The sequence below is a fragment of the Vombatus ursinus genome, unplaced genomic scaffold (genome assembly GCF_900497805.2).
Source record: "Vombatus ursinus unplaced genomic scaffold, bare-nosed wombat genome assembly UNPS02014793.1, whole genome shotgun sequence".
NCBI classification, from domain to species: Eukaryota; Metazoa; Chordata; class Mammalia; order Diprotodontia; family Vombatidae; genus Vombatus; species Vombatus ursinus.
This window is the reverse complement of record NW_020954571.1, coordinates 9,304,295-9,317,896: the sequence shown is the minus strand read 5'-3', so window position 1 is coordinate 9,317,896 and position 13,602 is coordinate 9,304,295. Positions and strand designations below refer to the sequence as shown.

At 42.2% G+C, this 13,602-nt stretch overlaps 1 protein-coding gene across 1 annotated transcript in view; it reads left to right on the top strand.

Annotated features, from left to right (window-relative positions):
• Positions 1-13,602, top strand: part of NCS1 (neuronal calcium sensor 1) — a 91,008-nt gene that overhangs the window by 49,065 nt on the left and 28,341 nt on the right. Inside the window, exon 2 of the mRNA XM_027869672.1 lies at positions 10,906-10,930. Within this exon, the coding sequence (XP_027725473.1) occupies positions 10,906-10,930 (25 nt within the window). The remainder of the gene's footprint in view (positions 1-10,905; positions 10,931-13,602) is intronic.

Here is a 13,602-nt window from a genome sequence, read left to right as displayed (position 1 = left end):
GAAATAATTAAAAATGGGAAAGGGACTAGAATTAAGAGGGGTTGGGAAAGGCTTCCTGTGGGAATTTTAGTTGAGACTTAAAGGAAGCCAGGGAAATGAATAGGCAGAGATGAGGATGGAGAGCATCCCAGGAATGGGAGACAGCTAGAGAAAATGAGTGGAGTGGATAGGCAGGGTGTCTTGTTTGTGGTGCGGACAGGAGATCTGTGTCACTGGATCCAAAAGGATGTGGCAAGGATTTGGGCGTAAGAAGACTGGAAAGGTAGTGTGGGTGGGTAAGTTGTGAAGGGTTGTGAAAGTCAAACAGAATTTTGAATTTGATCTGGGAGATGATAGGGAGCCACTGGAGTTGATTGAGTAGCAAAGTGACATAGTCAGATCTGGATTAGAGGGGGGGAAGCTTGAGGCAGGTAGAAGGTCTTGCAGTAGTCCTGGTGAGAGGTGGTGACTGTGTTGAGTAGAGAGGAAGGAGTGTGTGTAAGAGATGTTGTAGAGATAAAGTGAGATGTTTGGTAACTGATTTGATACACAGGGTGAGAATGGGTAGTCAAAGATAACACTGAGATGTGGTGAACCTGGGTAACTGAAGGACGTGGTATCCTCAGTAATTAAGGAAATTCAGAAGAGATTTGGGGAAAAGAAATGAGTTCTGTTTTTGACATGTTGAATTTGAGATGCCTTTGGGACAATCGAGCTGAAATGTCTAGTAGCCAGTTGGTAAAACTGAATTGGAGCTCAAGAGGGAGACTAGGGCTTGATATATAGAGATGATAATTGAGCCATGGGAGCTGATGAGGTTAACAAGTGAGAGAAAAGAGAAGGTTCAGGACATGCCTTTGGGATTTTTGTTGTTCAGTTTTAGTCACATCCAACTCTTCATGACCCCATTTGAGGTTTTCTTGGCAAAGATGCTGGAGTGGTCTTCCATTTCCTTCTGCAGCTCATTTTACAAATGAAACTGAGGCAAACAGTGTTAAGTGACTTGCCCAAGGTCATACAGCTAGGAAGTATCTGAGGCTGGATTTGAACTCCAGTTTTCTTGACTCTAAGCTACTGCACCACTTAGTTGCCCTAGAATGAAAAGAGAAGATGGTCCAGGACAGGCCTTTGGATACACCCACAATATGTGTGTGTGTGTGTGTGTGTGTGTGTCTATGAGAGAGAGAGAGACATGGCTAATGAATATACAAAAGAAAATGAGGAGCTTTCAGAGAGATAGGAAATCAACAGCAGTGTTACGAAAATGCAGAGGGGAGAGAATGTGTAGGAGGAGAGGGTGGTCAACAATGTCAGATGCTACTGAGAAGTCCAGAAGGATTGGAGAGGATGGTTTCAGTTCAGTGCTGCAGATTCAAAAACCATGTTGCATGAGGGTTAAGAAGAACAAGAAAGGATAGAAAGTAGAAGCAATGAGCATGGGTGGCTTTCTCATGGAGTTTGCCTGAGAAAAGAAGGAAAGACATACAATGCTAGGTATAGGGTATGGTAGGATATAGTAAGAATTTTTTAAAGATGGGAGAGACTTGGATGTGGAATGTATTTGTAGGCAGCACAGAAGGATCCAGTAGATTGGAAGACAGGGAGAGAGAGACAGACAGACAGATTGACAGAAGGGAAAAGGATGACAGTAGAGGCAAATCTGTAAGAGAAGATGATAACTTACAGATCAAAGGTATATAGAGGGATTTGTCTTGGTGAGGAAAAGGGTCATTTCTTCATCAGAGAGTATAGTAAAGGAGAAAATAGTGAGGGATGAAATCAAGAGTCTATGAGATGAGGAAGAGGGGAAAAAAGGAAGCCCAAAGTGAGCAGCCTCCATTTTTCTCTGTTAAGTATGAGGTGAGTTCCTCAACTGACAGGGGAGAGGAGGGATGCTGTTGGAGGCTTAAAAAGAGAAAAGAAAGTCTGTAATAGTTGCTATGGTAAGTGAGATGGAGAAGCAGTTATGGAGGAGAGAAAGGATTGCCTTGCTGCAGTGAGGGCTCATTTGAGACTGGATGAGATAAATTCATGGTGGAGCTGTTTGGCATAGTTTTGTGACTTTTGTAGCTTTGTTCAGCAGTATGTGAGTAGGAGTGGAAGATATAGATGAAGAGAGTAATATTCAGGGTTAGAATTTGGCATGAAGGAAGGAATAAGAATGTCCAGAACAGAGGATGGTAATAGAGCTGGTTCACTAAAGCATCAAGATTGGGAAGGGAAGAGAGTATAGTCTGAGTAGGGTGATAGCCTGGGAAAGAACTGTGAGGGGTGGAGGAATTTGAAATCATAGTAAGGAAGGATACTAGGTTCAAGAACAGTAAGGCAGGGATAAGAAATGATGATAAAATTAAGGAAGCTCAGAATTCTTGATCACAGAAGTGGAACCCTTATGAGTGATGGCAGGATCAAACGTATGATTATCTTTGTGTTTAAATACACTAAGGTGGAGAGGAAGAGGTCATGGAAATTGACTTGATTGAGGAACTGGCAGTTTATTGTATTTGAGGAAAGAGGAACATGTATGTTGAAGTCTCCTAGGTAAGAAAAGAGAAATGAAAGTGGAGAGAAAGACTGTGATATAGACTTTAGCTAAATTCACTGAGAAAAGAGAGAATATCCTCAGAATAGGTAGGTAACAGCCACCAGGATCTGGATTAGGTGATACGTTTAGATAGAGTAAACCTCAGAGATGGAGAGATTGCTGAATGGTGGTGGTACAAGGAGAGTCTAGCAATGACAGTGGGGAGCAAGGGATATTATGACTCTTCCTCTAGGACCAATGAGTTGTGCGTGGGTGGAATATGAGCAAAGGTACATCCAGTATTTACTGGAGAAAGGGATAATTAGGGGGCAGCTAGGTGGTGCAGTGGATAGAGCACCGGCCCTGAAGTCAGGAGGACCTGAGTTCAAATCCAGCCTCAGACCAAACACTTGACATGTACTAGCTGTGTGAATTGGGCAAGTCACTTAACCCCGATTGCCTCACTAGAAAAAAAAAAGGGATAATTAGGTAGACAGGAGTACTTCAGGGGGAGTCAGGTCTTGGTAAGTGTTAGAAGATGGAAGAAGCATTAGAAGAGGAGCTTCTGAAATGAAGGGAAGTTTGTCAGTTGTAGAGAGGGCATTCCAGATAACAGAGTGGAAGAGGCAGGCAGGGTAGGAGTGAAACATCCTGGAAATAGCACCCATTAGTCTGGGATCCAGTATCAAAGGGATTGACAAATTAAGGCAGCAGTTTGCCACTGGACTGACTCACCATTACACCTAGGGAATTGGACATCTTTTTTATTTTTTTAATTTAAATAGCATCTTTGTCACTTCACAACCATTCCCTCAACCCTCAAAATACTTCCTCTGCAACAAAGAAGAACAGGCAAGTAAAGCAAATCATCACATTGGTTATGTCTGATCGATAATAATGATAATAATAATAATAACAATAATGATAGCTAACATTTGTGTAGTGCTTACTGTGTGCCAGGCACTGTTTTAATAAACACTTTACAATTATTGTCTCATTTGCTCCTCACAATAACCCTGAGAAGTAGGTGCTATTATTATTCCCATTTTACAGATGAAGAAACTGAGGCAAACAGAGGGTAAATGACTTGTGCGGAGTCACACAGACAGTAAATGTCTAAAGTTGAATTTAATTTAAACTCAGTTCTTCCTGACTGCAGCCCCAAATCTTTCTCCACTGTGCCACCTGGCTGCCCCTAATGTATGCTTAATTCTGCCCCCAATACACCTCTCCCCCTCCACTGAGAGGAAGGAGGAATACTTCACCAGGGATCCATCCTTCAGTTCCCTGAAGCTATGATTAATCACTCTGTTGATCAGGATTCTGATGTCTATCAGTGTTGTATACATCATTGTGGTCATTATATATCTTGTCTTTCTGGTAATATTCTCAGTGCTTTCTTTCCTGAAGGGTTACCTTCTCCCTTGGGAGAGGTGATTAATGCTGGCCTCCTTGACTGATTTCTGACCTGGTCTGGTCCTGCTATCTCTACTCTGAGCCTTAGTAGAATTTTTGATTCCAGTCACATAGTCCCTTTAATAGTTCCCAATATGGTCAACCCAAGCAGCCAATGTAATGGTCAAGTTAGGGTGCCTTTGTTAGTCAGAATCCTCTGAGAATATTCCCCTTTAAAAACACTTTTTCATGGATAATTTTTGTTTTTCCAACACCTACATCTCTTCCCTGCTCTCCTTTCCAGAGAACCAGCTTATATAATAGAATGAAAAAAAGGGGGAAAAACAGTTCAGTAAAACTAAACAACATATCAAAAAAGTGTGATATTCTATGTGGCATTCCATACCCATAACCTCCCATCTATGCAGAGAACTGGGGGGGGGGGGTGAGGAAGGGAAGAGAACTTCTCTTGTGAGGTTTCTTGGCATGACATAGGTTGACATTAAAGGATGATTCAGACCAGATGGATGAAAAAGGAGAGGCTGGGGATGAAAACCAGAGAAATCAGGGAATGGGTATTATTAGAGAAAGTAACCCCAATGCCCCCTCCTTCCCTGGCCTGTCACTTGTCCCCTGAAGTGTAGCTGTACCCACATCAGTTAAACTGATGATGCCTCTTTGAATTTATCTGCCACTCTGGAGCATAGGGTCGGGGACCAGAGTAGAAAAGGGACAAGAAGACAAGTGAGAGCGTGGAAGTTCAATGGGCACTTCATGGTGGTTTGAATCTATTTAGAAATGGGGAAACAGTCCCCTGAGGACTGAAAGCAATAAAATGTGGGTTCAGTTCAAAGCACATGTGAATGGCTTAGGTCAGTAGTTTAGAAAATATGCAAGCTCAACTTTAGTTTGAAAAGTCATTGGTGTTTTTCAGAAAAAAAAAATCCCCAAATCAGTAACCAAATTGGGATTTGTTGTTATTGTTGTTGACTCCTCATGACCTCATTTGAGGTTTTCTGGACAAAGATACATTTCCTTCTCTGGCTCATTTTACAGATGAGGAAACTGAGGCAAATAGGGTTAAGTGACTTGCCCTGGAATCACACAGCTATTAAGTGTTTGAGGCTAGATATAAACTCAGATCTTCCTGACTACTGGCCACGTGTTCCATTCATTACACCACCTAGCTGTCCCATAATGGGCTATTACTGTGCTGTGAAAAAGTGAAGAATTCAGGGAAACGTGAGAAGACTTATGGACTGAGGTAAAATGAAGTAAGCAAAATCAAGAGAACAATCTTCTACAATGTAACCTAGAAAAACAAATGAATCAAACTGAGCTCTGTGTATTTATAATGATGAAGCTTGAACCTGAAGCAGAGTTGAGAAAATGCATCTTCCTCACTCTCTTTTTAGAACCAGAGGACTATGGGTGTGGAACATTACATACACCATCAGGCTCATTGTTGTGGGGTTAGTTTTATAGAAATGCTTTTTCCCCCCTCTTTCCTTTTTATATTATGTTACAAGGGTAGGGATGGGGGTATATTTGGAAATGAAAGGGATATGGAAACAAAAAATTGCAATAAAGACAAAAATTTTTAAATCCTCAAAACAAAAATACTTGTTTTAATTCTTAGTTGAATAAAGAATTTACCCTTTGGGGACCATTCATGGTTTAGAAGGTTAACATGGAAGGGGGGTGGGGGGAGGAAGTACTCAATCACAGCTTTGGGTTCAGAACTTCGTGTTCTGGAATTGAAGCCTTCAGTGTGGAAGAGCCAGGAAGTTCATGCTTCTTCCTGCTTTTCCCTGCCAACCTGAGACTCTAAGGGAGGGCAGGCAGGACTGGTTTTAGGATAGGTTGTTGGAGATGGGAATGCAAAGCCTAGCTGTCTCCCCGTCTTCCTCACCTTTTATTCTCCTCTTGTTGTGATATAGTACAAAGAACCCAAGGCTTTGAAATCAGAAGAGCAACGTTCAGGTCCTGATCTGCCAAGCATTACCACCTGTGAAACCTTGGGTAAACCACTTGACGACTTGAGATTTCAGTCTGCTTATCTGTGAAAAAAGGGACAGCTAGGATAGAGCACCTAGCCTGAAGTCAGGAAGACTTGAATTCAAATTTGGCCTCAGATACTTATTAGCTATGTGACCCTGGGCAAGTCACTTAACCCTGTTTGCCTCAGTTTCCTCATCTGTAAAATGAACTGGAGAAGGAAATGGCAAGCCACTCCAGTATCTTTCCCAAGAAAACCCCAAATGGGGTCAGGGAGAATCAGACATGACTGAAAACTACTGAACAACAACAATCTGTGAAACAAGGCAGCTAGATTTGATGTCTAAGATCCCTTCTAGCCCAGTGGTCTCTATGATAGATCTGTGTGAAAGTATGTGTATATCTCTATCTTCACACATGCGCACTTGCAGACACACCTTTTTGCTTGATTAGGGATTTTTAGCAAGAGGGGTTGAGATCTTCTGTGGCACAGCCTGACTCTCTTCAAGATTCCTGGGAACTCATTGGTAAACAGCAGAATCTCTAGTTCAGGCCACGGCTTAGTAGAGATGTAGAAATATTGAATATCAAAGCTGGAAGGGGCCTGAGAGCAAACAATGTTAGAGCTAGTCCCTTAGAGACCTTCTAGTCCCAATAGCCCCTTTTTATATATTAGGAAACCAAAGTGCAGACTGTTATCCAAGATCATATAATGGCTTAGAGCCAGAACCCAGTTTTTCTGATTCCCAATCCAGAATTTTTTCCTTTACATCCTATTTCACTCTTTGAATGGGATTTGAGGAGACAGGGAGCAAGTGTGTGTTTGTAGTTCTATGAGTTTATACATCATCTATGGGATCATAGATTTAGCACTGGAAGGGACCTTAAATCAAACCTAAGCCTCTCATTTTACAGATGAGACAATTGAAGCACAGACAGGTTTAGTGTTGTGTTTAGGGTCATGAAGTTATTAAGTGCCTGAGGTTGAATTTGAATAGAGATCTTCTTAACTCCAAACCCAGACCAGGTTTAGTAACTTCTTCTTTAGGTTTAGTAACTTCTGCCTCTTCATCTTTTTTTTTTGGGCAAGGGGTTAAATGACTTGCCCAGGGTCACACAGCTAGTAAGTGTCAAATGTTTGATCTGAGGCTGAATTTGAACTCAGGTCCTTCTGACTTCAGGGCCAATATGCTATCCACTGCATCACCCAGCTGCCCCCTGCCTCTTCATCTTGATCAGACTTGCTAACCCCTAGATCTCAGGGTAGTGTCTAAATGCAGAACAAGTGTCCACATCTGGTCTAGGGAGCAGGGAGAACATTGAGATTTCATCTCCACCTGTTCTGAGTCAGAGTACCCCATGGGAGGAGAAAGGGGGACCATGACAGTTTGAGCTCTAAGAATCATATCCTTCCTCTTTGTCCTCATTTCTAGCTGATCCTTGAAGGATACTAGTTTGTCCACACTTTCCCCAACTCTCAAGACTGCCCAACACATAGAAAATATTTCTAGCTGATCATCACTTGTCGATTACTTACTATGTGCAAAATCCTGTACAAAGGGCCATCGTATTTTAGATTTAAAACTGAAAGATTCCTTAAATGTCATCTAGTTGACCCGCACACACTTTTTACTGATGCTAAATGATTTGCTCAAGGTCACATGGGCAAGAAGTGGCAGGGTTCACATTTGAATCCAGGTCCTGTGACCGACCAATGGTTGTTTTTTCCTTTCACTGTAATAGCCTGCTTCCCATAGCAGTTTGTTTTTTACTAGCATGATGAACTTAATTGTCATCTCCTTAGAAGTATTCTACTGGTGCTTACTAAATGTTTTTTGAATGAATTGATGAATGAGTAGAAGGCACAGTTTCCTATCTTTGAGGAGGGCGTGATTGAATCAACACGAAACAAGGGCAGTAGTTGCAATTAGGCTGATCAGCTGAGCAAAACTCTGTACCCCATCTGTTCCCAGTGCAGCTGCCCTTCTGGCCTCTGCCTAGTTGTGCCCCTTGATTAGACAGCATTGTTAGAGACACTCAGGTGGAAAGTTTGTCTAAGCAACCTTTGCCCTATTGGGAAATGGGGGAAGATCTTTACTGTGCTCTGCCTTACCTTTGCCTCTTGGCTTTCTTTCAAGCCTCAGCTCAGATTCTGCCTTTTGTAGGAAGTCTTTCTTAGTCCCCCAACTCCTAGTGTCTTCCCTTTATGGTTATCTCTCAATTACACTATATCTATATACCTTGTATGACCAGTTTTTTGCATGTTGTCTCCTTCATTGGAATGTGAGCTACTTGAGAGCAGGGGCTGTTTCCTTGCCTTTTTTCTGCTTCTCCCTCTCTCTCTCCCTCCCCATTTCCCCCTCCCTCCCTCCCTCTTGCACTTGGCCAAATGCCCAGTATATAGTAGGCACTTAATAGATGCTTGTTAACTGACTTAAATGAGTGTTGAGGAGAGCTGGTTCTCTGTTTCAGCTGCTATTAATGTTGGAGAGGGCTCTCTGCATGGGTTTTTCCTTTGACTGCTGTCAGATATATCTGGACATTGCTCCATTTAGAAGAAAGCTTCTCTGGTCATTAATAATAACTCAACACAAACAAACTGTGGTAGTTACTTAAGAAATGGCTCCCTTGAACTCTGCCAAGCCGAATAACTGTTCATCCACATGGAGGGCCTTGCCCCACTGAGGCCTCTGCTCCAGACCAAACACTGGATTGAGTTATTCTTGGGCTGAGGTTGCTCAGTGAGGCCGTGTGACTCAGTACTGTCTGGGGTGGAAGATGGCACTTCCTTTCCTGGGGGATGTGAAGGTCTCTGAGGGCTCGCTCCAGGGAGGCTTAGCTATGACATGCCCTGCTGCAGGGCAGCAGAGTTTGTCTTGGCCTCCATCCAAAGGGGCTAAAGTATCAGAAAGATTTGATTAGAATGCTACACCACTCACAACCATGCCAGGCTCTCAGTTCTTTGACAGAAGAGGCTGTGATTACTGTCTTTGATTCCTCCACAACAGATTAAATCAGTTCATGGCTGTGGATTGGTTGACTCATGGCCTGGGCAGGGAGGATAAGACTAGTAGGAATTGAAGCCCTGCCCAGGCTCTAAAAGGCTAATTCTTGGAGCTTGGTGACCAGAGGCTATGGGATCCCAGTAGGAAAGGGACAACTGAGGCTTAAGAAGTCTATGGAATGATGGGTCAGGCTCCCAGCACTGGGTGCTTTGCTCGAAGAAGGTAACGTGAGAGGATGCATCTTCATAACTAATGCAAAAGCATTCTTAGAGTGGGAGAAGAATCTCAATTGATCAAAAAGCATTGATTAAGACACTGCTTTGTGCCAGGCACTGCATTAGGTATTGGGAGACAAAAATAAATCAGTCCTTGGCCTAGAGGAACTTATAGTCTATCTGTATACATATATGGATATGCTACATATACATATACATACATACATATATACCTACATATATATGGATATACAGCATATATATATATACACACACATATATACATATGTGGATATACAGCATATATCTATAAAGGTAAATTCACAATGGATAGAAGGTATTTTTGGGGAAGAGCACTAGTTCTGGGATTTCAAGAAAGACTTTTTTAAAAATTAGTTAATTTATTTATAGTTTTCAACCTTCACTTCCATAAACTTTTGAGTTTAAAATTTTCTCCCCCTCCCTCCCCAAGACAGCATGCAATCTGATATAGGCTCTACAAATACATTCCTATTAAACATCTTTTCATATTAGTCATGTTTTAAAGAAGAATTAGAACCATTAGAGAGGAACCATAAGAAAGAAGAAACAAAAACAAAATAGAAGGAAAAAAAAGAGCAAATAGTATGCTTCGATCTGTATTCAGACTCTATAGTTCTTTCTCTGGATGTGGATAGCATTTTCCATCATGAGACTTTTGGAGTTGTCTTAGATCCTTGCATTGCTGAGAAGAGCTAAGTCTGTCAAAGTTAGTCATCGTGCAGTGTGGCTGTTACTGTGTACAATGTTCTCCTGGTTTTGCTCACTTCACTCAGCATCAGTCCATATGAGTCTTTTGAGGTTTTTCTGAAGTCTGCTTGCTCATCATTTCAAGAAAGACTTCTTATAGACTGTGGCACTTGAGCTGATCCTTGAAGGATACTAGGGATGCTAAAAGGCAGAAGTGAGGAAGGAGTGCATTCTAGGCATGGGAGACAACCAGCGCAAAGTTCTGGAGAGAGGATCTAAAATACCAAGCATGAGAACTGCAAGGATGGTTTGGCTTGCATTATAGAAAGGATAAAAAAGGAAGTTAGGTGCAGTGGGGCTGGAAAGATAGGTTAGGGCCAGGTTGTGAAGAGCTTTAAATGCTTTATATTTGACATATATGATCTACTTAATATATATTTCTATATTTGATGTACATATACATATGTATATATGTATGTATATATACACACACACACATATGTATGTATCATGAAACAACAAAAATTTGCCATTTTTATATTTGATCCTAGAAATAATAGGGAGCCACTGGAATTGATTAATGATTGAGTTAAGGGAGTAACATAATTGATTAGACCTGGGCTTTAGGAAAATGACAGGTAGGTATTCAGGGCTTGGCTGCTTTTCCCTTTGAATTCTGTTGACAGCTTTCTATAGCAAGGTGGAATGAGAATATTATCGTAGAAGGATATTACTACTAGAAGATAATATTACTGTGGCTCTGAACTCCAATCCCTGCTCTTGGACTAACTCACTCTGTAATTTTGGATAAGTCACTTCTCCTTGGAATAATGGTTTTCCCATCTACAAAATGAAGGCATTGAACTAGATGGTGTCTATTGTCCCTTCCAGCTCTAACGTTTTGAGTTTATCTCTGTGTGTGTTTTCCCATGCTCCCTCCTCTCCTCTCCTATAGTGTAGTGAATTTGTACTTTGCACAGTGCTTGGCACATAGTAGGTGCTTAATAAATGCTTATTAATTGATTGATTGCTGAAACTTTTTTCTTCTTCTCTTTTGCAGTTACTGAGAAGGAAGTCCAGCAGTGGTGAGTACCTATCTTCCATTTTCTTATACCTTCCAGATTCTGCTTTAGGAGAGAGTGGGGCTAATATTTGCTGAAACAGTCTTCTGTAGAGCAGAGGAGCAGAAAGAATGTGGGTGTTGGATACCACATGTATATCTGAATATAGCTTCAAGGCTTCCCCTGTCACATAACCCTGGTGCATTAAGATTAGTTCATACTGGAATCAATTTGCCTGGTCTGAGGCCTACCAATCGCCACCAATGGAGCTGAATTATGATTTAAATGAGTCCGGGTTTTAGCAAATACCTTCTCTTTTCCCTTTAATCAGGGCTTTGCACACAGTAGGTACTCTTATTTTCAAACTCCTTCCCCTCCCCCTGTCACACTGTTCTGCATATTGTTGACATTTAATAAATGTTTGTTGTATCTATATTGTGTTACATCTCTCACCTCTTTGCCATGGGGGAAGCTGTCCCCCATGTCTGCAATGCTCTCTTCTCTCTTCTGTCTCTTGGAATCTCTAGTTTCCATCAGGCCTCAGTTCAACCTTCTCAAGGAAAGTTTTCCAGAATTCTGCCTCCTCTTGTGAGGGCTCTTTCTACTCTCTAGACATTACTTTGTATTTTTATTTTGCATACAATTTACACTTATCTGTGTAACTCCCTTCTGTAGACTCTAAACTCCTTGAGGGCAGGGACTGGCCCTCTTTTTTTTTTTTAATCTTTGTATCTGCAGTGCCTAGGATAGCATTTGGTACCAAGCAAATTGTTTTTGGAACATTTCCAAGCATTATGCCTAAGGTCACCTTTCTACTTACCTGTTACCAAATAATTGACTTTGGACCTCTCTTTCCCAAATGTATTCCCAGAGTTGGGTCCTGCTTGTAGTTGGGTTCCATGTCTGTTTGTAGCCATGTTTTTGGTGAAACAGCAGAAAGCTCTGGCTTTCCCCATCCCCAATCTGCTAGAGTTGTCTGGGCTTATAAGAAAAGGCAGAGACTTATCTGTCACTGAGCAGGGAATTACAAATGGAGAAGTGTAGGTCTGTCAGGGTGGGGGACTGGAGGCATGAAAAATGAGACATTTTTCCAGACTGGGCTATTGAATAGGCTATTGAAAAATCCAGGAGGGATATTGAAACCTGTGAGCACTCCTAGTCTATGCTGGTAACTTCTCCAGGCAAAGGAACTGCAGGATGTAGCCTAGGGAGGTTTGCTACTGGAAGGAGCCAGGTGTGTTTGGAAGGTAGGAGTTGGGGTGAATGCAGAGACCTGAGGCCTTTCATCCTGGAATCCAGAGTAGATTTTCAGTATCTCAGTGTTCCCATCTACCTGGAGTACTGGGGGCAGCCCAAGCCATCCAATGGCTAATGATTGCCCACAGTAAGCTTCCCCTCCTGAACCCCTTCTTATACACTCCATCCATGTGGCATTTATATTCACTTATGAAACTTATTGTACTGAACATTTATTTATGTCCCATAATCCCCTGGAGGGCAGGGCCTATGTCTCTTGTTTTTCTTTCTAGGTTCCTAATCTAGGTTCCTAAATCATAGTAAGTGCTCAATAAATGTTTGTTGAATGAATGGGGAAAAATTACTTTCCTCTCGTTAACACATGGATTAATTGATTCAAAATGCAGAAAAGTTACAGAAATGACAAAATATTTCTTACACCTCTAGATTCAGGCCCTGTTGCTCCCTAGAGAAACTGGGCTTCTATAGTCAAGGCCCCTCCAGGGGTGGGGAAGACATTCCCTTGGGTGCTGAGTCAAAGAGGGCAAGTCCTTGACAATGTGATACTGGAGAAATATTTACAGGGGCTGGTTTCTCACATTCAGGTTTTTTGGAGGAAATGAAGGGTAAAAGGGAATGGGAAAAGAAGAGATCTGTGCTGGGGGTTGGGTGGGGATGGGTGTGGGAGAGGAGTGGTGTGCCAGGGTTGCCCTGGTCCATTTCCTAGGTAGGGATGAGGACAGCCTGGAAGATCCAAGGCCACAGGAGCCCTGCTAGGCCCAGGCTGGGCAATGCTCTTGGGAGAGACGGGACCTGAATCCAGATGAGCAGGAAATGTCTTTATTTCCTCCCTGAGCTGTGACTTTGCAGCTCTGAGGCTTTGCCTGGTTGGCTGCTCATCTGTGTGCAGAGCACAGACCTGATTCCTGCAAGCCCTACCAGCTGAGAGGGAACTGAGAGATATTCCCCATCTTTGTCTCCCCTAGGGGCAGAATGGGGAGGAGGAAAGGGTACAGATAGATAGGGTGCAGGGCTCCCTGAAGCTTGAAGTTCACTTCTAGGGCTACCTATTTGGAGTTTGGATGGGGAAACTGTAGATACAAGGTATTTCTGAGAAATTATGGCCATTTCTAGAAGAGAAAAACAATCCACCCCACAGTGTCCTTGCTCCTTTCTCCTCCCTCAGGGCTTACAATGCCTCTTCTCCATATAGGTGAGGAGGCAAGGTGGTATAGAGGATTAAATGCTGGGATTTGGAGTCAGGAAGAACAGAGTTCAAATCCAGCCTTTTTAGTTGTGTGACCTCTGAGCAAATCACTTCTTCCCTTTGAGCCTCAGTTTCTTCATATGTAAAATTTACCATGCTGTTGTGGGGAATGAAATGGAATTTTCTTTCTTTTTTTCTATCTATCTATCTATCTATCTATCTATCTATCTATCTATCTATCTATCTATCTATC